This window comes from Lepisosteus platostomus, chromosome 18 (assembly GCF_059453375.1).
Source record: "Lepisosteus platostomus isolate fLepPlt1 chromosome 18, fLepPlt1.hap1, whole genome shotgun sequence".
Taxonomy (NCBI): domain Eukaryota; kingdom Metazoa; phylum Chordata; class Actinopteri; order Semionotiformes; family Lepisosteidae; genus Lepisosteus; species Lepisosteus platostomus.
This window is the reverse complement of record NC_142628.1, coordinates 880,405-908,238: the sequence shown is the minus strand read 5'-3', so window position 1 is coordinate 908,238 and position 27,834 is coordinate 880,405. Positions and strand designations below refer to the sequence as shown.

The 27,834-nt window shown below is 39.3% G+C and overlaps 1 protein-coding gene across 3 annotated transcripts in view; it reads left to right on the top strand.

Moving 5' to 3' along the window:
• The window catches only part of kcnq1.1 (potassium voltage-gated channel, KQT-like subfamily, member 1.1), a 283,894-nt gene that overhangs the window by 151,257 nt on the left and 104,803 nt on the right, over nucleotides 1–27,834 (top strand). For all 3 annotated transcript variants that reach the window (XM_088610908.1, XM_088610905.1, XM_088610907.1), the window contains 3 exons: nucleotides 13,905–13,980; nucleotides 19,445–19,539; nucleotides 26,138–26,184. In XM_088610908.1, coding sequence (XP_088467034.1) covers nucleotides 13,905–13,980; nucleotides 19,445–19,539; nucleotides 26,138–26,184 — 218 coding nt within the window. The remainder of the gene's footprint in view (nucleotides 1–13,904; nucleotides 13,981–19,444; nucleotides 19,540–26,137; nucleotides 26,185–27,834) is intronic.

The following is a 27,834-nucleotide window of genomic DNA, read 5'->3' as shown; positions in this document are numbered from 1 at the left end:
TCAAGGGTTTGACAAGCCTCTTTTACCAGCTGCCCCAGTGTCAGACAGGGATGAGTAGTCTCCAGATTTCACTGCCCTGCTCCAACACCATCAGCTGGCTGCCTTAGACTTGGAGAATATGCTATGACATATTTTTCAGAGAAATTGGTGCACACTGGCTTCCATATATATCATGACAGAATGCAATCATCATCCAATGACATGGAAACTGAGATGAGTGTAGGTCTTATTCTGCTGCAGCATTCATCTGCCAGAACAGTCACTGAGATATTCCAGTGGTACGTCATTATCTATCTGTTCTGCCATTAAGGATATGGTTGCCAAGGCCCTGTTAGCTTTGTATGTATGGGGGAGTTTACAGTGAATAGGCCTTAACTGTAAACAAAGCTATTTCTGGATTGAAGGAGTCATTTTGTGTTTCCCCCTGTTGGTGGTGACAGCACGTTACTCATTACCTAGGTCCACACCAAGCATGAAAGCTTGGACTTCAGAACCCTACTTTATTTTACCAGGTAAGTCAGTTTAGAACCATTTCAATGTTTACTGTGATGACCTGGAGGGCCATTTATTCAGCTGGGCATTTACTGGAGCAATTTGAGTTGCTCTAGGGTACAACAGCTGTGTCCACACAGGATTTGACCCCACGGCCCCCCAGTCCAGAGTCCTAACCACTAATCCATGCTTTTCCAAAGCCTAGGAAATATGCCTAAACAATTTCTGTTGACCAAGGTATGCCTTCCCGGTTATGTATTAACTTGTGTTCACTGAGCAAACAAGAGGAATTAAACCAGTATAGGACTGCATTTGTTCTGCTTTGCTTTGTAGAAAGCTGATCAATGTACCTGTGAAACTGATGGATTAGTTTTATGTTTCTAACCACCATAGTGTATACATGCAACAGTCTGTGTGAGTGGTTGTCTGTAGAGATATGTTATGTTCATTTGTGCAAGCCAGGGCCCCTGTTCATCAGAAGGAATTGTACATTACACCACTCAACATCCAGACTAATGAGAGAGTCTGTCCATGCTGTTTGACAAATAAATGCATTCACTGTATTAAGGGATTTGATACTGTATCTTTGTCACATTGTTTTAATACAGAACTTTAATGGGTATTGTCAAATCATTTCTGCTATATACCTGAGATGACAGCTAATGAATGATTAAAAATTAGTGATTTGATTAATGACAAGGATGGTTAGATGTCATAGGATAGGTGAACACTGGCCCAGTTCACCTTGATAAATCTTTCAATGCTTTGAGTATCAAGGGTGCTCAGTACATAACCAGCTGAGAAAGACTGTCACCTCAACTTATTTGCCTTAATCTTTTGTTTTGTCATATCAATATTCCTAAAATGTAGTGCTGATCAGTTCTAATGTTGTTATCACCTTGGCAGTATGTTTTCTCTTAATGCTCTAATCATAACTGAATACAATATAATTCAATGTTTAATGGTTTACATTTCTAAATTGACCTTAAATTGCCCTCCTGGGATGAATTTATTTTAATTGAATTGAAACCACAATAACATTTACATTCTTAATTTTTTAAAGGGGATTTGCAATAATCTAAAATCCTATGTTTCGATGAGTGCAGATTTGTTTTTTTTTACATAATCTGTCTGATTGTACCTTACCTGCACAATTTTGGTCTTTTGTTTTGCAGAAGGATATAACTGGATCATTCTCAGACTTTGAAATGGATTTGAAATAGTTTCACACCACTGTGTGAAACTGGCACCTGGAGATGTGTTCTCATTATTCTATCATATGTTTTGGCTTTTGGGTCATAAGAGGACATTGTGGACACCCTGTAGCTAGATTGTTTCATGTCAAGTCTGCAGCTGCGAGTCCTGTCTAATCTGATGATGAACACTAGGACAGAAAAAGAAGAAACGTTATTCCTTTCTGCAGATCCTGTGGATCTTTATAGTGGCTGCTGCCCCTTTCATCCTAATTCAGGCTACAGGTGTCTGGTAGTGCATATATAGACACAAGAGGATGACGAAGGACTGGCGAAAGACAGGTGGTAGCTGGTCTAGTGCCAGGTCTTGGTAGCATCAGCTCTTTCTCTCCTACAGCCACTCACAGCTCTGGGATTAAGAGACAGAAGAAATGCTCAGAAGCCTGTTGTACTGCAGAAGTGCACTCTGTTGAGTGCCTGGCCACTTAGACCCATAATCCTCTTCTAGAGCAGACTGCTAAACAATTATTTAGATCCCAATGCTTGAACCAGCTGAATACAAAAGCAGGCTTGATGGAGACAAGGGTATTGTTTTTTTTCTAAACTTGTTTTCAAAAACGCAGGTCACTCTACTAGCATGAACTCCAGTTCTGTGAGCTCAATGCCAGCTCCTTTCTCTGAAGGCAAAGCTTTATGGATGAAAAGCATCAAAGCAAGTTTTTGTTGTTGTACTTGTTGATGTCTTTTTTTTCCGAGGGCTGATCGTTGTTTTAAAAAGAACATGTGTGAAAGACGAAGCATTCAGTTGAAATTGGGGTAATCTGTCTGTCTGTGCGACGGGCTTTCATAAAATGCTTACTTTTTGCATGTTGCTAGTTTTGTTCCGTTTAGTTTTTGTCCGTCTGGGAGTCATTCTGTGGTGCCAAGCGCACACTGGGGAGTTAAAGAATGGATGCAAGGGGTCTGCTTTTCTGGAGTGGATGTGTCGAGGGGTGGACAGGGGCAGGGGAGGGACAGAGTGTGAGGAGGGGGGTGCTTATGCAGCCTGATACAATGGCTCACTAATAGGCTACATTAGCCACTTAACAGGAATTGACTGTTTTGTTTATAGGGGTTGACCCTTAGTTGGTCAAGGCTGCTTACGTCTGTGTTCACAAAATCCCAGCCTACTGTACTCTCCGGGATCCCTGCGCTATATCTCTGCCCCAATCCCAGTGGGAAACGGCCTCATTGTGTGCAGAGGCACTGGGTGTTTTTCTGAATTGGAGGAAAATTTGGTGGCATTACCTCGATTGGAGTAGGCATTGTGCCAGTGTGAGTGAGCAGATGGTGACCTCGGAGGGTCATGGGAGTTCTCTCCCAGCAAACAAGGGGATGGGAAAGGAAACAGGACAGTTTTGCAGACTAGATGGGGAGTTCCCAAATCCCCACCCGAGCAGGGGAAGGCTTTTGGATGATTCACTTTGCGACCCAAACACTGGATCTATGTTCTTTGTCTTCCTCATTTCTGTGTGGGTTTCCTTGGGAAGCACTGGGAATTCGTAAAGAAGTAAAAAAATAGGCTTTGAGGGTTTAAAAAATACTAGTGTAAAACAGTAGTTGTTTTGCCTTAAATATTACATAAGTAGAAATTTGCTACATGACAGTGATTTCCATTCATTCAGTAGGCCAGGGAAGAAAACTGTTTGCCCCTATTTAGTCTTTTTTTTTAAACCAAAGAACTTTGACAATGTTAATTCTACACGTGCATTACTGCTTATTGATCTTTTGGAATACTATTGCAGAGATCTGTAATGAGACAATGTATTAAGAAAGCTGATTCTTCCACACTGCTACCACATCTCTGATACAAACTATTGGAAGAAAAAACAATTCTCAGGAATTCACATTTTTTAAAGTTGAATCAATTTCTGAATGCCAGCAGGAATATTTAGTTAATTGTGTTATCAGCATTGCTTTAACTAAATGCCTACTTGAAACGTTTTCAAGTAGGAGTGCATCATGGCAAACTATTTATACAAAATGACTTTCCCAAGACTCAGATTTTAAGTATGTTGCAATACTTTTATTTTCTTCTTCAGTCCTTTGAATGTCCAGACACAGGTTTATTTTTAACTTCCATTATTTGTTAGGTATTTGGTCTTATTTGTGTCCCCTTTTTCCAGTGTGTCATGCAAATGTTTTTGTTGGAGTGAAGCTGTCTTCACTCGTGTTTGGGACTGTACATTTGTGTAGTCTACAGTTTGTTTTCACTGGGCATTCTTGTGAAGCTTGTAAAATGATGTCAGAAATATTTCCCGTATTTTTTAAAAGCTGCCTGTAAGTCCAGATGGTGCTGTTAAAGATCACAATCTGTGCCAGAGGGAGACTTTTATGTAGCAGTTTCACTCGAGCGCTAATCTGAAGTTCAGAATGAGTTTCCATGCTAGTCCGTTGTACAGTTTTTCCATCTGCAAGCAAACCTTTGTTTCTTTGACAGTTTAGAACAAAAGTACTGCAAAAAGCTCAAAGTGCATCTCTGTTAACAATGGGCTAAATATGAATTTGGGTTTTTGCTGCAGATGCCATGATATACCACAGTCTTTTGCAATTTTACAGTTGTATTTATACTGTGTCACTTGCATTTTATAGTTTCTTATCATTGTACTCTCCTGTGGTAATTACTCTGGCCACTCATAGGAAAACCCTGGAGACTAACCTAGAATGGATAGGACTAAAGGCGTCAGTAGAAAAGTAGTGACCTCTGTGCTAATGATTATGCTAACATTATTGTAAAAAAGCAGTTTCTTATTAATCTTCAGGAACAATGTCTTTTCTTGACAGGACTTACTACATCCAAAAAGCCTGATAGAAGGATGTGATACCCTCAGGGTAGAAGTGGATCTACAGCACAAATCCTCTGATAGGTGACATTGTGCAAATACAGGACCTGCCACAGTAACAGCAACCTCTTCATTTAGCTCCCAGATATGTTTTCTTCTTTATCCTGTGTAAGAGTTAACATTCCTTCTATATGGTCAGCCTAAATAATAATAATAATAATAATAATAATAATAATAATAATAATAATAATAATAATAATAATAATAACTATAGCTCCCATTCTCCCTCAGCCGAAGAAGGATCTGAACATCTCAATGCATTTTGATGGCACAATTTCATATTTAGAAAGCTTGTTATACAATTAACAAAAATAATTTTGTCTGCCAAGGAAAAACTCCTGTTGTACATCAAGCTGATCCATGGGAAGCTGATATTAACTGATATTACTAGCTGATGTTGTGCTCTGTTGCTGGACATGGTGGGGTAGGTTCACATGCATTTCTGTGTATTTAAAAGTTAAGAGTTATTTACATTTCCTGACCCCTAGGTCTTGGTATATAACAAAGCTGTAACATAGTTAAGTACTTTCACTTACTGTACTAGTGATGACATCAAAGATATCTATCAGAGCAGTATAGTTTGTATAATGTACAATGAGATCAAATGATAACTGTTAATGTAATAACTTGTGAAAAAAATGAGACCATATGAACATGAAACTATAAATATTATTACCATTTTGTCCAGAAGGAATGCATTAGTGGTTGCTTTAGAGAGCTTTTACTCCTAAATGTAATGCTTACATGAAGGACTGTCATTTAGAATAACACTCAAAAGTCAGCAGTCACAACTTAATCAGAAGTATTCTCCACTTCCATACACTGCACTGTATATCCTAAGACACACAGACAGCCACGTGCACAGCTCTTGTGTTGCAAAATGATTTGCAGAAATGTGTCAGGAGAAGTGTAAGGACTTTTAATTCAGACCAGCTATACTGTATATAGACGATTTACAAATTGAAAAAGAAAATGCATGATATGAGTTGATAAAAGAAAACACTGGAAATGTCAAAACACGAGGTTCCAGCTTTGAGTCTGAGAGTGGAGACTTGCAGGGCCTCTGGACATAGAGTGTTTGGGTCCTGCAGTCTTTTCTCTCTGGGGTTGTACTTAGAATAATTGATGTGCTGTATCGAGATCTGCAGGAGGTTCAGAAAGCGGCAGATGGACTGGTGTGTGTGCTTGTACACCACTAGAGCATCACCCTGTCACAGTGTCATGGAGCCAGAGAAGAGCCTGTTTGTTTTAATACAGCCCATTAGCAGGGTAGGGGAGCCCTGACCTCTCACCCTTCTGTACCCCCCATGGCTGTTGCCATTTCTTGGTGGCGAGTTTGACATTCTTCATGGTGTTAAGCAAATATACTGCCTGGTAATTACCAGCATTTCTTTCTGTTAAAAACGGAATGTCAAAAAAAGGCCATTTTATTGGTAAACATGCCGAAATCTTTGGCTAATCGTGGAAGTGAATCTTAGGAACAGTACACAAAGTGACATCAGGTTTGTTTTCCTTGGTTGATGCCTAGATCACCGTTTTAACCAGGGTATTGAGGGTTTAGCTCTACATCCTTTAGGGAGCTACTGTAATGTGCGTCAAGAGGATCGTCTCTGCCTGTCTCAGTGGGTCGGCTGTCAATATGATTTGCAGGTGAGGAGGGCGGTTTGTAGTTAATTGGTTTTTTGTTTGTTTTGAGTTGAGGTTGCCAATGTTCAGCTATTCATTCACCTTCTGTACAACAGAAAGGCTGCCAAGTGCCTTGGGTGGGCCTGCGTTCTCCAGGATATCCTCAGGTCACTGCAAAACAGCAACATTACTGAGTGCCTGTGAAATTGCGGAGTTGTCAATGAGAGATCTGATCAGTGCTATAAACAGGGTAATCTGTGCTTGTCGTTCTAATTGTTGAATGATGCGGACATGGGGGCACAGGGAGGAGGACTACGTGGTTGCAGAGTGGTGTTGGCCCCTGGTCCCTCCCCTGTCCGGCTGCCCACAGACCCTCAGCACCTGACCCCACTAGCCATCTTCCACGTGTCCTGGGCTGAGACACGTCTGCAGGGAGTCGTGCATCTTCGTTAAATTCTAAAAGCAGTAAAGAAATGTGAAGAAGTGTGAAAAATAAATCCTATTTGAACTGCAGTTATAGTGACTCAAATGGCATAACTACAGCTTGGACTGCCAAACTCAACAGGGTGGCAATTGCAGTTACAGTATATCACAATGACATTGTTATTGTGTATTACTGTCTGTTTTGTCCCTGGTCATTATTATCACATGAAATAAATAAGAGTAGAATCATTATGCAGTTTGTCTTCCATGTTACAGGTATTAAATAAATAAATATATATATATGGGAATTCTACATCTTACAATACTTAAGTTCTAGAGTACACTACATTAAATCATTTTGTTTCTTTACACATTCAATAGTTTCTGTTTCTTGTCTTTTCTTGCCATTCATTACAACACCCCTGTTAAAGCTTATCTCTGGGATCCTAAAGAAACGACAGTTTCCCTGAAGTGTCCCAAAGACGAATTTGATTTTAATTTCTGTGCACAGGGGAGGACAGCAGAGGAGGGTTGGGGGTTGGGGGATGAGGCTGTGAGTAGGAGGTGTCTTTTAGAAACATGTGGGATGCATGACGGTATGATGAAATACTTCTTTTGTAATGCAAACACTGTGGAAAAAATAAAATTCAATGTCTACTTCATACAGTAAATGTTCTGTATAATATAGTTTATATCAATTTATAACCCCTAAGGTAAACAGTGCATATTTTTCAAGTTTTCGCTCACACTTTTAAGCCAGACTTTCAAGAGCAATTTGGAAGAAATGCAGAAAAGGATTTAAGAAAAAAAGAAGATTGCTGCAATCTACTGCATAATGAAAGGACAAACTACAGTACATGGCATTGTACACGCATTATGTAAATCCTGTTTTTGGGCAGTATGATAATAGGTAGATGGAATATTTCAATAGAGGAAATGGTTTAATTGCAAAATACTTTTCTCAGGTTTCAAGTGTGGCTGGCAAGGACAGTGGTAAATTTGCTCTGCAAACTCTGGATGCACAAAGGTGCAGCCCTCACAAACCTTGTTCCTCAGCGAGAAAGGAGCTGTGGAGGGTGGAGAACACAAAACGGCCCCAGTTCTTCATTGTTTAAGAAAGACGCTATATATTTACACCGTCGTGGTATAAATAAATCCTGGAAGCCGACATGAGTCAATTCAGCCTGGCCATTATTTATGGCTAATAAACTCCTGTCTGCTGCCAAGCCGAAACCTGATCCGGTAAAGTAGCCCTCTTCCCTTCTCGAGTGAAAACCATTATTCTTGTTGTTTACCCGTACAAAGAGCTGGAAGCTGGCCAGCTCCCTGTTCCATTAACTTAATGAAGTCTGACAGCCTGCGGCAAATTTCCTCCTGCTCTCTCCTAGACCCTGGTTAAGAGCCTTTCAGACAAAATCTTGCCCTGGTGCTTCACTCGTTTTAACCCTGAAGACGACTGGAGCTCACCTGCATAGCAGATACTGTACAGACAAGCAGTGGTGTTTAAAAGTAGTTCGCTCGCAGGATGACGTTCAATCTCTATGGTTAATTGTAATATTTTAATCCCACAATATATGATGTGTTCAATCATTTCACATTACCAAACCAGATTGATCGCTTTACCTGTTATTCTGACAACAGATAAATTCTATTTTATTGCACCCAAGATGAGGCCTGTTGCAATTTTATAATGTTTTTCAAATTTTGTAAAGCTTTAGGAATCATTTTTTTTATTTTATAAAGATAAAAGATTCAAATTAAATGCAATTAACTACTAAGATACAATTCAAAGTAAAATTCAGTCAGAATATATCACATGTAAGCAACACTCACATGATACAGTAATTGCAGAGGAGGACTGTAAGTTTATTTTGTCAAGATCCACCAGTCATTTTTAACACTGCAAGCTCCACAGTTTCAAGATTTCAAATGATCCTGTTACATATGGAAGCTTCATCAATTCTGATTTAAAATTCCCTAGTAAGTGACAGAGGTTACTGTTGTATGTAAAACTAAGGAAATCATGGCCAGACAAATACAACCAACCCCATTGCTTTTTGTCCTGTTGAGTACCACCGCACACAGTGACAATTTTTGCACTATAGGGCTTAACTATAGTCTGACCAATTGGCTTAGCTGTTTTGGGGACCTGACTGCCACTAGCTTTGCCTCCTCTGATTTCAAGTGTAAGACTGAAACTGTGCATTCTACACATCTTGCCCTAGAAAAGAACAGTAACTAACCTCAGAATCAATTTCTACACTTCTTAAAAGCCTCATTTTTTATTAGATTGACATTAAGGAGGATGAAATATACATACATATACAGTATATGCATAGATATCATGGTTAAGTTACAAATATTCTGGAGGTTTACATTAACTTTAAGGATTAATTTAAGTAAATTGTTTTTTTAGAAACTGGTTTCAATATTCCAGTAACGATATGATCAGTGAGACACATTTCTGCTGTTCTGTTTCACGTTCAGGATTAGAGTTCACTGTGCCAAGTACAAGAAAAAAGAAAAAAGCTTCATATTTCTTCTATGCTGAGTGGTGTAGCAGACATCATTCTGAGTTCTTAGATTCCCGGTTCACATTGCTGCATGTGATTTACAAGACAGTCTTTGCCTCCCCAAAATCTAAATCTCAAGAGAGAATCCAACCGTTAGAAACGATTTATCCAAGCAAAAACATTTCAAGTTTCAAATCTTGTTTTGCTTTTGCTCTTTTTTTCAGCTGACTTTTCTGTGCTGGACAATGAAAGGATATAAGGTCTGGAGGTGTATTCCTTTCTTTAGGTATTCTCTGTAAGCCTCTGCCCTGTTTCTAAAATGACGCTAAAAATAAACGTCTCCTCTCTATGTTTTTGTCCCTTGTCAGTGTCCCTTATTCGCCACTTTGACAAGCAAAACACTGTGCACACTAAGATTTCACAGCTAGATTGGTCGTGATACTGAAAAGTGCACCAATGTGCTCAAGTCAGGTACTTTTCTCTAATTTCAGCTTTCTCTCATGACAAGCTTTGATTTCTGGGTCTGAATAAAAAAGATTAATAGTCCACAGACCCATGTTTATCTGAGCTGTTTATGCAACTTCAGGATCTAATTTATGAAAATAGCAAGCCTTAATCTACAGAACGGCACTATCTTATTCATAGGCTGTGTACATCATACACGATGCTTAAGAACTGGCAGTATAACATCATTATCAGGCCTGGATTCTGATCAACTTTGGTCATTTAACATCTGGCACTAAGTCGAATTGGAAAGAAAAAAAACAGTCAAAATTGGTGTTCATTTATAAAATTGGATTTTTCTGTCATGAAGTGGAAAAAGAATTTTTTTAGGAAGTGGCAAAACTTTCCATATGAATGAAGTTCTAGCTGGGGGTAAATAAAAGACATTTTTACTTAGAATTTTAAGCATCTGGTTTGTTGCCCATGTATTTGCCATTCCTGCTTTCAGTGTGGGGCGAGGATTTTGATGTAGCAAGGGAGGCAAATAATGCATGGATGTATATTTGGATGGATGGAATATCTGATTAGGATTTGAAATGCTAAGCCACTGTTCCAGCACAAATCGTTTCTGCAAAAGCACTGCTCAGATTGATCATAGGAGATTGATCAAATTCACACGGCAGAGAAGGCTGTTACTTGGGTCACAAGATGGAAGTTGCAGAGTAAAGACTGCAGTTCTGTAAGGGGCAGCACTCTCCTGGCATCCCTCACAGCTGAGAAGGATTGTCTTATATGGGGTCTGGAGATGGCCAGTGAGGCCAGTCTGGGTTGTGCTTCCTAGCAGAACCAGTGGTCCCCAGTGGCTGCCTTGATCCACAACAAGCTGTTTCTGCTGTTCCCACTTCTTTCATTTGCTGTTGTTTGGATTGGAAGTGCTGAGAGCCTTGCAGGAGACTTGCAGGAGACACTTCCTGTGGTCAAGCTCAGAGCCAACAGTGTTGGGGAGGACGGGTCCTGTCCTCCATCTGATGCTCTTCTATGAAACCGTAGCTCATCTCTCCTGTGAAATCAACACGACCAGTAGTCAGTGAGGAAGAAGGGGGAGGATCTTAAAAACAAACAAAACAAAATCATGGAGATGGAAATTACACTGCTGTGCAAGTGACGACTGTGGTTCCATCAGTTTCCTTTGAGAACACCACCATAGGTCAGATTTAGTTGGATATTTTTTAATCAAAAGGCAGGTTCTTAGTTTTAGTCTTTTCCAAAAAACTTGATTGATTGGAGCTGTTACTTCACCTATATTTTCAAATGTAAGGTTCAAACGTAAGCTGATTGGATATAAATACCCAAGTAAAAAGAAGTCTGGAGACAGGCTGACAGGCTGCAAGGTTGTTGTTGTTTCAGTAAGTTAACTCAATTGATTTTAAACACTCAGAGACATTTTAAACCAGTTTAAAAGACAAATTATCAGTCTTAACATTGTAGAAACCCCATAACATTGATCATTATTAAACTAAATTCCAGCACTAGGAATCACAATGCAGGATCTTCTTACAACTTCCTGCAGAGAATCTCTGGCCAAAAAAGTGGCTTTTCAGTTAAATAGTTAAGAAAGTACAGTGATGGAGTCTATGGGGTCAAAATGTTAATCAGGAATGCTGCAGATAAGGTTTACTTAAAGTGGTCCAAAAAAAAGGAGAAAAATTAAGTAAATGATATTAGAGCCATCAATCCAGCATTTTCCTTCCAACAGCTGAGTCCTATAGATGGCCCCACATTTTTGCTGTGTTTTTCTCTGATGACCCCTGTGTTGTCATAGCAATCTCGTTGTCTAATGAATGTCGGGGTCTGTGCCTTAAGTGGTTTTGTCTGGCTGCCCTGCCAGTGTGGAGCCAGGCCGCTGCAGCACAGTGGCAGTCTGGTTATATATAATTATCCCTGTCCGTGTTCACCTAGAGCACTGCTGCCAGCAAATTCATACTTGTGTTTCTGTGCAACTGATGAGTCTAGAAAAAATATCAGCCAGAGAACCTGGGTAGAATCCTCTTTTTTGTCTTAATACTGTTCATTCTTTTTGTTTATATCAAACATTCAGAAGAACTGAACAGTGGCCTTTCCATTGTAGTGTCTGTGTGTAGTTTGACAAGCAGTAGATGGATGTGGTTTTGAACCAGGCTAAATGTCCAGTGTACAGATTCAGCAAATATGGCAAAGATACTGCTTTCCTTAGGCCAAAATTTCATTTAGATTTTTTAATTTGTACTGCCAACAGCAACTATTTTCAGATCTTTTTTTTTTCTTAGGCTACTATATATACATGGCTGGATATTGTGATGAACTAAACTGTATGTGGTGAACTTCATGCCTTGAAGTCAAGGAGGTGGAATCAACCTAAATATCAGAAAGCGAAACTCCAAAAACAGTTGAATTCACTTATAATTAGTTTGTAAATTACTAGGCTCATCCTAAGTGGTTTTGTTTTGACAGGTGAATAAGTGATTCATGCATTACTGCATTTTCTTTTAACAGATAATTGTGCTTCAAAGGAGAGCTCAAAATCAAGATATTGTTTATGGAATTTAGCTTGAACCACATTTTTTACACAGCATTTCAATAACATTTCCCCACAGAGGCTTCCACTCAAAGTAATTCCATTCTCTTTTCTGGGGATAAACTGAGGACTAACGCTAATTAATACATGCTGTTTACAGTTTATAGGAAAACTTAATTACCTCAAGTTGACTTTGAAAAATAAGGCCACCAGAGGATAAAACTAGAGCCTTGCACCACTACGAAGCAGTGGTTGTTTTTCTGCAAAACCCCTGCTTAATATTGTTAATGCTCTTGGAAATGAAGAGTAACATACTAACAGGGATTTACTTCAGGCACACCCTGCACAGGGGGCATTTCTTGAAAATGGAAGAACGTATATATTTAACGACATGTTTGAAAACAAACTTTCCAAGGAAAAGCACTATTTACAGCAGGTTCAGGCAAGTATCCTTATGAGTAGTCTCTTCCTTTGTTTTAACTTCATTATAGACATTCAGGGGGAAGTGAGTCAATTTACTTTCTAGACAAGAAAAGAAACTATTATTCCCTCACTTCGCCCACAAAAAATGAAAACCCTGAAATGTCTTGCATATTCAACACGTTGCCCGGATGCATGACTATGGCCCTTTGTCATTATTTAATGGCAGGGTAATTTCAGACATTTTGTGTCTCTTGCCACCAGATTCTATTATTGAAACCCCTGACATGCAACCTGATCCATTTTAAGCTTGCAGAGTTAAAACCTCACAGTGACATTTGAGGCCAGGCCTCAGTGATAAAAGAATGTGTGAAAAGACAAGAAATCACCTCAGACGGTAGTAAATTGTAAGCTGAAGGCCTCTGCAGTGCAAATGATGAAAGATTTGATTAAATATGAACTTGCTGGCGCGATTCCAGTAGTCTCCAATATCTCTGTCACCAGATGTTGCAATAGAGACACCTTGACTGCAAGTCTGAGGCCCCCCAGGGACAGTTCTGTTGACTGCCTGAGACTTTTACTACTTTGATGGATTTGTTTGGTAATTAATCATGAATTTCAGCTAAGTTTGGGCAACAGTGTTTTCAACATGAGTAGTGGGTGAAATTCAGAGTTACAATTGTGAAACTTTAAAGAGAAATGAGAGGATAATTCTGAACATCTTGGATTTGTGGAGGTATTTTTTTATGAAACATTCTGTTAATTCTGTTCATGAAAGTACTCTTATCCTTTTTTAGTTCCATAGTTTATGCTAACTGCTTCATGCAGGCATTAGAGTAAGTGCAAAGGCAAAAATTAAATATCAGCTTTAAACATTAAATTTTGCAAACAAAAATTAAGGAAGACTAATGATTGCATTTACCTTTTAATTGTAGATGTTTTGAGTGACACATTTGTTATAAAATGACTTAAATAGTTCAACCTTGCTTAATGACTAAAGAGTCTAAACCCCCAAATAAAGAACCAAAGAGTTTAGGAGCATTAAATTCAGCATTAGATTTAAAAATAAGGGAATAAACTGTGTAAAAGACCATTTAACACATCCTGAAGAACAGTGATGGTTAATGTCGTTCATCTTCTCTGAAAGAAGAATATTTTTCAGATTTTTTTCTGTCTTGCGGTCCTGTAAATGCATAGATATGGGAGCTGCAGAGCACAGTGAATTCTAACTCAGGTAAAAGTAAAGAAAAGTGCACGCTGGGTAGAAAAGCCCTGTTTTGTTTGTCCACAGTGCTTTGTCTGCAGTGCCAGGCTCTGTTTTCAACTGCCTTCACCTGCCTCTCTCTCTTTCCCACAGACTGAGAGAGCCTCACCGAGCAGCCATTCGGGTCATTCGCCGGATGCAGTACTTTGTCGCCAAAAAGAAGTTTCAGGTGAGTGGTGAATGGGGGTTTTTGTTTGGTAAATAAAAACCCGTTCTCCTCACGAGTTAAAGTTTCCTTTATTTTGGGGGGGAAAGAAAAAGCCTGACTTGAGTACAATTCAAGTTTTTGTCACGGGGAGTTACACCCTCCATTCTCTGCCTGCTGTGAAAGAGGAGCTTGTCTGACCGAGGGAGGGGATGGAGGAGAGATGTTGGCCCCTCTGGGACCTGAGTGGGTTCCTGAAATTTACACTGAGCTCAATTTCATTTAACTACTAATGGCCATGACCTTTGCCCCTCCCCTGGTGCTATCTGTATCACTTTCCATAAACGAGAAAGAGAAAAAAAGAAAACGTTTTTAGTTTTCATACCATTATTCCTTAATCCTAGGTGTGTATTCATTCTCTGATCGCCATCTTTCACACAGATACGTCTCAGTCAGGCAGGAAGTCCCTAGGCCCTCCTGCAGTAATTAAGAGGAAAAGGAGACCTGTGAGATTCAGCAACAATAGGACTTTCTATTGAAAACCATGTGCTGGTATATACATGCTGTGGTGAAATACTCCGAGTTACCTCTGCCTTTGTTAAACTGCCAAAGGAAATAGGATTGTGGGCCCAGTCACTCAATTATAACTCATTTTCTGCTTTTGCAAATGCATCTTAATCACATTTGAATCCAAATGACTGGTGGCACAGTAATCAGCTCGAGAGGCATGGTGGCAGAGCTGGGTGGAGAATGCAGTGGAGCAGACTGAAAATTTGATCATTTCCCTGCCATTTGATTACTTTACTGCACCTGTTGTATGTTCAATGAAAGTAGTTAGTTAGACCTTTAGGAAATGAGATATATTTTATTCTTGTCTAAATTGATCATTTGGAAATGAAACAGGGGATAGTTTCAGATGTATGTCATAATTTACATGGAATGTTTGTTTCATATGTTCATTATATTAATACCTGCTCAAATGTTGGCTTGCACTCCAGCATCTCCACGAGGTCGGATACATCCACTGGGGCTGTCCGAATGCAGCATAGGCTGCTGTCAGTATCCCCTGCCCCTAATTCATGGGCAATTACCTAGTTAATCTTGGTGGTATTTAAGTCCTGACTGAACCCCTGTGCGGCGTTCTGTCATCGAGTTTTCCCTGAGAGTCTCCACTTTGCACTGCTGCGCTCTGCTTCATTTCCTGACCGAGTTCCTGGATCTCCTCTGGCTTGTTTGCATCGTGACCCCCCGGCTACGTACTGTACCTCACCTGCCTGGCTCTGTGTTTGGGATCCTCCTTTCGATTCTGCCCCATGCTGTCCCTCTTCCTCTCCTGGTTTATGTCCACCCTTGCCTTTGCTCGCTGTGCGCTAGCCTGCACCTTGATTCCAGTACCTGCCTGGAAATCGAGTGCTGTGTTATTACATATATATGCTACGTATATAACCATTGCTATAATTCATTATAGGATTGTGCACAGCTGACAGTATTGTGGGGAAAGTGTAATGTGTTTATATGGTCTCAGAATTTAAGTTCTTGATGTTCCTTGTTTTCAGCAACTGCTATGTTAGTTATGACAGGGGGTCAATGATATGTTCGCACCAATTGCTGTAGTGTCAAGTGAGATCTGCCGAAAGTCAGGAGTCAGTTTATTACTGGCAGAGTGCTGGTGGGGAGACTTAATCCCCGTGTTAAACAGTTCAACTAAATGGCACACATCATACCTGTTCAAACAGCACAGATCAGCTCTCGTTTCGTCCACATTCACCTTCAAAGCATTTAGTCTAAAGTCAGTTCTGTTGGCAGAGCTTGAAGCTTGAAGATGGCCATGTTAACCTGACACACCAGATGTAGTGTGCTGTGTGAGTGTTGGTGGGGGTGGTGTTTGTCTTTGAGGGGAAATTTAAGATTCCCAGTGGTTCTGTCAAGCGTGTGGGATGGATGCAGCCCTCCCTGCCCCTGCTGGGATTTAGTCCTGGCCTCTTGCTCTGATCACGGATATCAACACTCCCAAGGCAGCGGATAACCCCCCTGTGCCAACAGACTGAGCACCTGCACTTGGATTTCGCTTGCATTCATCATGGTTCCCGTATGTCAAGGACATATCAGAACACACTGTGTCGCAGACAGGACTCAAGTGCTGTGGAATGTGCACAGTTGTTCAGTAATTTTGTATTAATATACGTTCATCATCAGTTGAATAGTTTAAATTTATGTCATGATTTATATTCTGCCTGATACTTTCCACTGATCACAGTAATTTCCACCTGTCGTGGCCAGTGGGCTTCGCTTGTCCTGCCATAAGGACCTGTTGACATAGCTGCGCTGGTCCCTGGAAGAACTGGTACACTGATGCTTGGCGTTGCCACAGTAAAGCTTGTTACATCAGGACAATGGTAACTTTGACCAATCAAGAGCGACACCATTGAGTAATTCCAAATGGTTATTCATGCGTGACTGAAATGTTGGTTTCCTTTACCAGAATGGTAACCTGAGTCTGTAGTCTGGGTGTTGGCCTGCCTTGCAAAAGTTCATTTTTACTGCAGAGAACAGAGGTTTACTTTTTCTTCATAACGGATAGTAAATTAATACTATAGTAAACTACAGCTGCAATTTAAGTAATTATGCTTATCACATTTTTCTACAGGTGAAATTGTGTGAAAAGAGTCTTTACCATTTAACTGATTGTGATTAGCAGAATACCAGACATACCCAATTTTTGTATTGTCAGACTTACTGACTAAAACACTTACCCTGAACTGACACCCTGTAAATAAATGTTCATTTTTCAGTACAATCCAAAATTACATAAATTAAAACATCAGCTCTAAATAAAGCAAAAAAAAAAGAAACAGACTTATAAAATAAGGTTAAGGTATAATTATACTTTAATTCATATACTGAAGACCAAAGTACAGAAATGCACTTTACAAAAACTGTTACCAGGCAGTTGTATTAACCTGGTTCAGTGTTCAAATAAAACCATGGTTCCAGAAGACTGGAACAAGATGTCTCCACAAAGCTTAATTCCCACTTAATTCCAAGATGACATTTTCAAACAGGTGCAAGAACAGAATGTAACACAAAGCTCTCTCATGACAATATACTGCTCATGAACAAGTGGCCATGTAGTATGTTGCCAGATTGACTGCCAAACCCAAAAAACCTTAACCAACCTCTAAAACATTCATTATAATTACCTGCCAGAAAACTGTCCGCTCTATAATAGACAGAGGAGAACAAGGTGCCAGTAATAACATCAGCAGACACAATACACTTACACATCTACATCGATCTAGAATACTCAAGGGTCAGGAAAACTTAGCTTGGCAACTGATGGTCCTACATACTTAGGCATTTGTGCACAGCGTGGAACAAAACATCATTCCCATCTTCTTCACTGACTTTTCAAGAGTTTTGTCAAGAGTTTATGAACTGCAGGGAGAATCGTAGACTGGATGCAATGAAAATATTTTGACAAACAAAGAACTGAATGATTTCAACTTCAGCTGGAGAGAAGGGTTAGGGTAGTGTTCATTCCAAACGTTCGTGCAAACCTCTAGCTCAAAACCAGAAGAAAATCTACTCTCATTTGTGAAGCAGTATAACATGTTTTGCTTACAAATGTCAAAGTGTGGAACAGGAGCTCTTTCCAGTATCAAACCAAAAATCAAAATTGTATATTCATAATATTGAAAGTACTATAAAAAAATTAATTATTTCTCAGTAAATTGTAGTGTTTTAGGAATCTGCTCTCCTTTTTAAATAAAAAGCTTTATTTTTATTCCGTTGACGATGCATGTTCAGATCATTATCCAATACAAAAGCTCCCTTTTTTAAACAGTTTCCAATTGAGTTTTGTTTTAAATAACACAAGTATTTTATATACCAGCATTTGTCATTAACACATTGTAATATGACAAACGTACCAGAATAGCAAAAGATTTTCTAGCTTTGCCTTTGTTTACCAAGATCTGCCTATCAAGCAATCAACGGGTGCAAAGCAGGATGTGACAACAGTCTATCACAAGGCAGACAAACACACACATACTCATACAAGAGGCCAGTTAACCCAGTATGTGTTTGGGCTTTGGGAGAAACCTGGAGGAAACTCCAGGGGATCATACAAGCATCGTCCAGATAGCACCCCTGGAACTGGGCCCAGGACCCAGCCCTGCTCACCACCGCACCACCATGCCACCCCTAGGTGTAGTCAGTCCTCTACAAATATGTTTCTCTGTGGAAAAGTGCTGACACTTTGATTTGATGCAGGAGTCTCAAATTCAGCTCCTACAGATTTCACTTCTGTCTTAAGCTTCTCAGTTCACTTAATCACCTTGTTAGATCTGATAGTGATGTTTAACATTTTAAGGTCTTATACTCAGATGATTGAAAAGATAAGCATGGTACCATATTTCTGAAACATTTTGAGCCCTGAAAAGAAGTGAAAAGTATAGCTGATTAATCAAATAATCAGAATACCTAAGCAGTTCGGAGCTCAGATTTGTACATGAGCTTAAATACATTGAAGCATCCCGATTGAATTTAACATTTGGGATTTCAGATTGAAATGTAATCAGAGAACCATACATTTCTATTTAAAAATATGCACTTGTCTTGCATCCTCTATTAAATCTGAACATTTACTGGTCGCTAGGTAAATTCCAGTCTCTGTTTTTTTTTCTGCTTCTGTTTTACAGTCACAGGCATGTCCAGCTGTGAGCAAAACCCATTTTTCTGAACAGGCTCATTCCCTAATCTCAATGAAGCTTACATGGAAATAATGTTTTTCTTGTCTTCAGCGCATAAAATTCCTTCTAATTCACTTAGATGTGTATCTCTGGTAATGTTCTAATCATTATAGAAATCAAAACATGTCGAGGCTCAGGGAAGGGCTGCTATCTAGCAGGGATTGGATTACATAGGGGGAGAAAAGGGTTTTTAAGTGGAATGAATAAGAGATGGTGAGGTCTCAGAATTCTGGATATGAAAAAGTCCTGCATCTCTTAGGAAGTGACAGTAGAGAAAAAGGTTACTTTAAGCAGTTTGTTCTGACTTATGGCAAATGCACATAACAAGCACCATTTGCTTAACTCTTCTATTAATTATTTTGTACTAGCAGCTATAAGTTTCTCTCTTGGCTTTGTCAAAAGTTATTTTTCACTGCATCGCAACTTTGACTCTTTCAGTGTTGTGAAGCAGCTGTTCTGTACCAGTACTGTATTGTACTATGTACCATTTTGCATACTTCTACTCTGCATTTATGTTGTAGAGTGTGAGCCTGTTTGTTTGAAGGAATCAACAAAAGAAAAGAAAAAAAAAGAAAAAATAGGGGTGATAAAATACAGGTTCTGCTAGTGACATTCTCAGATTACAGATATGATCAAATAAGCAGCGTAATAAATCACGGCTGTGCCTGCCAAGTCTTCCTTCTTGATAGACTCCAGCCGGCAAACTGTTGAATGACTCTTGTTTTGTGTTCCTCCAGCAAGCCAGAAAGCCCTACGATGTGCGAGACGTTATAGAGCAGTACTCCCAAGGTCACCTCAACCTGATGGTGCGCATCAAGGAGCTCCAGCGAAGGTAATTATTCAGGAAGTTTGGATAAAACCAGAAAATAAGAGGTCATGTCATTGTCATGCTCTCCATTATTCTGAACTATTCCCGTGTCCTCACAGTTACAGATGGCTGTCTTGTAATGGGTGTTTGAGCTGAGTAATTCCGACTCTTTAAGGTCTACTTTCGCACTTGGCCCGCGATGGCAGTTGACACCGTACGCCGACTGCAAGAGATAAAAGCACAAAAGCAGCTGGTGTCGTAGCCTTTATGTCACACTACCACTTGTAGACACACTTGCATGAAGGTGATGGCTGTACCACACGGACTGAAGCAGTATTTGAAAATGGTACAGTTCCTCCGTAAGATAACAATTACTGCTTCTGTAAAAAAATGTCTATTTACCCCTATATCTAATTTTTACAGAGGTACCTATTAGCTGGAACAGCAAGATAAAGATATAAAAACACAATAGGTCATAAAAACCAGCAAAAATATGCTAGAAATGAGTATAAATTAAATAAAAAACACTTATACTGATGTACGTCTTCAAGTATTGCACATCTAGGTTCAGTAGGGTCCTTGGGCATGTGTGTCCTGCATTGATATTGAAGCCATAAGCTGTACCACCTGTTGCTGTGCACTATTGTACTTGAATAATATGATTGCTTTGCAATCTGCCATAAGCACCACACATTTGCCTCACACATGGTAGAACATGAAGGACAAGAAGACATTACTAAGGACAAATGAAACCCGTTGTTCTGAAGAGCCCAGAAATGTCACACAGCTGTTCTTTCCTTGTGGTTTGGATGGGATGGTGTATTGAATGCTTTGATTTAAGGCCTGCAGTCTGGCCTAGAATATGTTCCTTGCATTGTCCTTTGTGGGCCCAGAAGTGTTGGATCTATCTTGGGATAAGGAGTGACTGGATTGCCAATTGCGCTTGCAGGCTTACTTATCATTGCTCTTAAATTAAAACGTTCTGTGCTAGAATGCTGGAACTACTGTATTTTTAGAGAGACCCACAATTGCTGCAGAGATATCTGTGATCAATCCAAGCAGAGCATTTGATGTTCTCGGACTGATGTGAATTAAAATACAACAGGTTCTCACCCCTCTGTTAGGTAACAATGCTTCTGACATGGAATCACAATTTCACAGTTTCAGTTACCAGTACTGTAAGTCACAAACAGAGCTGTCCCTCTGTGGACAAGTGTCCATAAACCTTATTTTAGCAGACATGACAAGAATTTACATCGGTATACCAGTAAACTGCTCTACTTGTCTGAAATCAATTACGCTCAAGCCTCTTATTCAAAGCAGACTTGCCTGCTTCATTAAGAGGCTTCTGAGGGCTTATGTTTTGCAGAGCAGAAAAGCCCTTTGCAGCAAGGAATTGTGCAGAATAGCTCTGTGGAGCTCTGCAGCTTCCTCACTGGGTCCTAAATGAACTTAGTTCTCTTCCACAGTGTAAAACAAGTACCGAACTATGGCAGTAAATGAACAATTAACTTATAGGGCTCTAAATGAAGGATGGGGGAGAGACAAACCCATTGCTTACTTCCATCCGTTCATTCATTTTCTAAATGCTTTATCTAGTACAGGGTAACAGGTAAGTGGGAGCTTATCCCAGCAAGGAATGGGTGGGATACACCCTGGATGGGATGCCAGACCATAGCACGGATCACAGAGACACAGACACACAGACCACACACACAGACCACACACACACACACACACACACACACACACACACACACACACACACACAATTTCTTCAGAAGCCAAATCAACCTACCAGTATGACTTCTGACTTTGGGAGGAAACAGGAGCACCCAGGCAAAACCCACACAACCATGGGGAGAACGGACAGAACTCCACACAGATAGCATCTCAGGAACTGACCCCAGAGCCCCAGCAGTGCTACCCACGGTGCCAGTGTGCTCCCCAACATTGACTACTTTCTCAGAAATAGAAACAAGGATCTGATAGCAAGCCCCATTTTCCTTCTTTGCAAAGCTCCCTCCTCCACGATTCCTGTCCATGCAGAAGCCCCTTTCCTCTCTCCCCCTGGCGGTGGAGTTGTTGAGTCCTTCTCTTGCTCATTAGGGTGCCAGTCCCAAAGGCTCACACGCCAAGACTAAACCACGTGTCTCCGACGACACAGTAGCTCACAAAATGCTTAATACTTTTTAAGCTATGCAAGAAGCTCCTGGACCTTGCCCTTGAAAACAGTACGAACTGACAGAGAAGTCTTATTGTAGGGGCTGTTTCCTTCAGTTTGCTATGTGTGTCAGGTGGCAGCCAAGCATTGTCTTTGAGCGCTAGGAAACACTTAAGTCAGTAATGTGCTACGGTGCTTCACGACATTCATATTTCCTTCAGACCCATCAAGGTTTTCAGCCCCTGATAAGGAAAAGTATCCCCAAACTCAGGAAACTCAGGGTCTTATGGAAATGCCAGCTTGTTTGACAGTAGGTTCAATGAACTTGTCATTGTAGGTCTGCTTCATTTTGTCTCCATCTGAACTTAGCGCCTTTCTATGGATCTGTCTCAGCTGTGGATTGGTCTAGCCAAAATGTGTTCTCAAGGAAGATCTCAGGCTTACCTATCACACAAACTGTGAGCACCTCTGGGCTTTTTGTATTTTGTGAGAAGAAGTTTTGCACCCTGACCTGTATGTCTGTTGATGCACTTCTTTTTCAAGTGGCATTATTCTGTTCTCTTGTGAACTGGTTGTCTGGGTCTTCAGCTGGACTTGGCCTTTAGTCCAGTGGTGATGGATTCCCAAGCAATGCATCAGCCTGTTTATTTTTCTGGCAAGTTGTCTACCAGTTTTCTCACAAGTCTTTCATTAGAATCCATTTCCTTTTACTACTCTTTTAGAACTCTTGCTGTTATCTTTTTTTACTTGCTGTGACAACAATTCGTTTCCTTGTAATTTGCTGTTTTGTTTCTTTGCTGGTAAATAAACTTATGGCAGTAATGAGGTGAGAAATAGTGTGGTTTTGTGATACAGAGTATGTAACTCTTATTGAGGTTATGTCTTTTTTTATTAACATGAAATGCAAAGCATATCTTATCAACTTCTTATTCCTTCTTTTCCCATAATATGTGTGGGAGATCAACTTTTATTACTTTACAACTATTTACCCCAGTCCATGATGTTGTATATGTGGTAATGCATTTGATAATCAATGTCTTCTTATTTCATTAAAGTACAGGAGTTTATTCTGGTCTCTTACAGTCTTCAGTAATCGCAGAAACTGATTTTGTTGCACTGATAGTGTCATACCTCATTTTCATTTATTTTGCTAGAAAAAAACTGTAATCACACAGCAAAAGAGGTTGTTTAGGTGTGTTTGCTGTTACCAAATTTAGTTACAGTCATACAACAAGCTGGGTTTATTTCTGAATATCCTTTTTTCATTACAATTCTTTTGTCTCAACAAACTTCAGATCTAGTAGCATTGCTACTGTATTGGCAATAATATCAGGATGAAAAAACAGGCAGACTTAAAGGAAATAAAACAGTTAATTAAAAAAATATATTTCAACGAGTACAAGTGTAGATCAGAATCCAAAAATAGAGTCTCATGTCTGTTAAAATGTGATATCCTTTGAGATTTAGACCTTTGTGTGTAAAGGTACTATGTTTCACAAAGGCTGTTAATGATGTGACTGGTGAAATAAATTCTTCAGTGAAGGCCTTCCTAAAATATATGTATATTAAGTTTCCTCTTGCATTGCTGAACTTGATTGCAAACACATTCTTTAATACAAGGAGTTCTGATGTGGTTTCTTAAACAGAACACAGACATATCCGTAGGATCAGAAGTAGTAATAGCACAGAGAGGCTAGAACAGATTCTGAAATGTGTGGATAAATCATGACAGGGAAGTCTTTGCATGTCACGTCCAGGCTGAGCTGTGAAGTATCTCCTAACACACATACAGAGGGCGACAGTAAATAATGATGGGACATATCCCCTTGTGGTTAAGGGAAAAATCTAGGACTTTTTTTAGGATAACACTGTAGGAAAAAAACTTTGGCACTTTGCTTTCGTTTAACTTGGAGAAATAAATTTGATTGTTTTCTTTAAGTGTCGAATCACCCATTAAAATATTGAAAATGTTCCCAACATTCCTTTATATCCAATATCCATTTGATAGGACTAGTCTTAAAAGAAATAGGTCCAAGAACAGTGGGTAGGCACTTGGCCTTTTCAGTCTTTGATAATGACTAATTGGAGGTGATATTGAACTTGTCTGAAAAATGACATAAGCTTGACTCTAGTGTCTGCTTCGGTTTCAGTTTGCTAAATACAATGCAATGAAACAATCTTGGTTTTTGAAGTCAGTTGTGCATTGATTTTAGGATTTTTTCATCCTCAGAATGATTAGTCTGTGGAACAGTGGACTGGGCTGATGATCATGGAGGTACTGGGCCTGGTGCAGTAATTAAACACGCAAGGAAAGGGTGAGCACTTATGCACCGAACAGCCTGTTTCTGCCCTGATGTTTTTTATTAATCTTGTTCGTATTCTGCCAGTTTCAGTGCACCAGCCCACTAGCAACAGTCCGTGAGGCCCAGAATACCTGCCATGTACCCCTTCTTTCATTAGTTGGCATTGTCAAAATTTCTGTTTCAGTTGGCACTGTGACCATATACTTCCCAGTGAAGGCAGAATCACTAGAGCTGCCCATCATGTGTTTCTCTTCCCTGTCCTGTGGAGGTACCTGGGGATTATGGTGTGCCTGTTAAAAGACTGAATTGCCTTTTCATAGCTTCAGCACTGCTTTGGTCCCATAGATCTAGCAGATGACATCACCGTCCTGCAGTTCTATTTATGTAAGAGTAGTAAGAGATTGCATTCTATTGTGTAAAACATTCTTGCAAATGAAGGCATTCTTCAGTGAAGGCAAATTTTGTTTTGCCAGTGAATCCTTTTTAACTGTGATGTGGAAATTCCTTCTGGTTAAACACAAATATATATACATCTGTGTTGCCTGAGTTTGAGGGATGCTCTTTGTTTTTTTTTTTAATAAACACTAATTAGAAATAATAGGAATCAAGTCAGTGCAGGTTTAGTGGTTCAAATACAGCCTATAACCCAGAGCATATTTCATGGTCAATGTCACATTAAGAACAAAGGAGGAAAAAAAGACTTTCAAGGAAATATATTTGTCTGCCAAGGAAGACGAAATAAAATGCCTGAAAAACAATCATTATACCCTTAATGCAGTCGTAATTGACATGTAAACTAAGTCATACATTTGCATTTCGTGAGTTATAAGGACTGTAAGAAATTTGTCTATGGAAGAAGATGAGAGAAACCTCTCAGTGTGACATTTTTGTGGAACAGTGTAGGTTTCTGTAGTGTTATTGATGCAAGACCTTATTTAAACTAGACTTTAACCAGAGAATAATGCTTTTTTCAAGTTATTTCCTTTTCCAAATAAGAAAAACTCAATTCAAATAACTCAATTCAAGCTATCACTGTTGTAGTTATCGCTGCTGGATTAATTACAATGTTGTACCTTTTTGTTCTAGGCTTAGCGCTGACACACGAGATCACTCTGTACTAACAAAGGACTTCAACACCTTTGAGCAGTTAAAGATATATGAGGAAATACTAGTGTGGAGTTACTGTTACATGTCAATAGAGGGGTTCAGCCCTGAAGTTACTCAGTTAAATGGAACGTGCTTTTTGCTTCCTTTTGTTGTGACGATGTTTTGGTGAATTTGATGTAATTCTAGTTAAAAACAAGCTTTGATGTTAAGGGACTGATGAGAGCAATTTGCAATATTAGCCCAGAGCTTTGCTTAAAAAAAGGGAAAGGGATGCATGCAGAAATACAACTGAAAGTGGTTGAGAGCCAGAGTTGATGTTAAGCCATGCTATTTAATTTTAGTTTTCAATATTCTTATTAATTTATTTGGCTGACTTGCATTTGCACTCATTGAAACAGCTGGGTATTTTTTTCATAACTACCAGTTATAAGTCCAGAATCCTAACCACTGCTCCACACTACTTACCAACATTAATAATTCATCCATCCATTTTCTAAAAGCTTTACCCAAAGCGGTCTCAGGGGACCTGATGGCCATCAGGGCACACACATAGCACACGTACACTCACTTATCAGTATATTTTTCTGACTGCGGGAGGAAACCAGAGAACCTGGTGGAAACCAGTCTTAACATGGGGAGAACATACAAATGCAGACAGCGGCCCAGGAATTTAACCCAGGTCTCCAGCACCATGAGACAGGAATGCTGAACACTGCGCCACCATGCTGCCCTAACCTCAAAGTGGAGAGTTTTTTTTTGTGATGAATACCACGTAATACGCTACATGTGACACATCTCCGATACATGACTGAATAATGAAAAGTAAAAAAAGCAAAACAATTCTAAATTTTTTGTTACTCTGGATAAAATCAGTTTCCTCTGGCTTCTTGTCAAATCTGTCCATCTATGACTAATACATTTTTGTCTGTGGAAAACATTAGCTGAAGGAACTTCAGAGTTAATTGAAGGCATCTTCTTAACAGTCATTTGAAGAGTTTTTATAAGGATTAAATTGTAGCTAAATATTTCATTGATTTTTTTTTAACAGACTGGATCAGTCCATGGGGAAACTGACACTATTTCAGTCCAGTTCAGGTAAGGTGAACAGTGCTTATTTTTCAGCAGAAAACATTGCCAGATTACTCAGCCTTAGGTAGTTTGTTTTCCCAATGGTTCAGTGTTGGACACATGAAGGTGAACATGCCATTTCAATCACACTTCAATCACAGTTTGGGAAGTTATTGACCAAACAGGGTGAAACCCCATCACTTTTGTTAAGATAATTGGTCATAGTCAACAGGTGGAAAATCCTGGAAACTCCAAATTTATATCTGGAGGTGAAGACTGCCATAGTCAAATAGCCACTGAAAATGTAAGGGAGTGTTATAAGACAGTAGCTTTGGATTACATGACAAATTTTGTATAGAAAATGTATCTGCTTCTGATTTGCGTAACTGTCCTAGATACAGAAGTAAAGGCTGGTTTCTGCTTTTTATGAAAATATAAATAGTCTCTCCTGATCATGATACCCTGGTTGGACCCCAGATCCAAACTGCTTCTGCAGGCACAAGTTGCCTAATCAGTGCAGAACAAGTGAAATATACAGAGGAGGCCTGTTACAATTTTAATGTTTTGTTAACCATTTGCGAGAGAAGCTGTTAATGCTTAATGTTACAATAAAGTAACATCAGTACTCACTCGCGTCAGTTATCTGTACAGATTATGGAAAGAAGTGATTTAAGATCTCTCAAAATGTGCAGAACATTTTATTTCTGATTTCTGTAATGTGACACAGGGCTTTATTATCATTTTGCTGTTTGCAAAAAGGCAATAAAATTACACCATTACATTTCCATTCAGGAACAGAAACTAATGGAAAGCGGAAACTTGCATATATAATACTTCTTAAAAGAACCTGCTTGTGCCTCATCTGGTTTTCCTAATTTTATGGAGTCTGTATTTGTCAACAATGTTCACTTAATAGCCAATAGAAAGGTCAGATTCATACATTTTTTAAATATTCTGAATAATAATAATAATAAGGTTAAAATGCAAGACATATTGCCTGTTTACAAACAGCTTGACCAGAATGTCATGTGTCTCATTGTGTCAATATCATGTTGTGCTGCAGCCCTCTTGAATCTGTCTTATCATTCCAAATATCACATAAACTTATACAAATTAAGACCTTTTCTGTACAAATTCATAAGAATCATGTGGTCAAAAATCTAATATTCTATATAGTTAATGGCATCTAAATGATTTCCAGGTTATGAGAACAGTTATTGATGATGACCACCATATGCAAGCCCAGCAGGGTGTCTTGGCATAGGATTCAGAGTAATTTCATCTGATAGCTTCTCCTTGTGCGTACAAGGAGGGTTCAGAGTTTTCCCAGTCTGATTTATACGGTATATAGCACATTTGTGACATTACGGCATTAATTTGGCATCCTTCTCCTGAAATTTGGGGAAAATTGCTCGATCGATTGTCAATTGGTGCAGTTACGTTTTTAAAAGTATTACAGTTACAACACTTTCAAAAATAAATATTTAATTATCCCTCATGCCTTAATGTTTTTTCCACAATATTAATACAATACCTGCACTTTTCCAAATATTGTTCCTTGAAAAAGGATTGGTTCTATGTGGTCCAGTAAGAAAAATAACTGGTCCTGGACGGACACAAACAGTCTTTGCAAATGAAATGTCAGTGAAGAAGCTGCATTTTCTGATCTGACTAGTT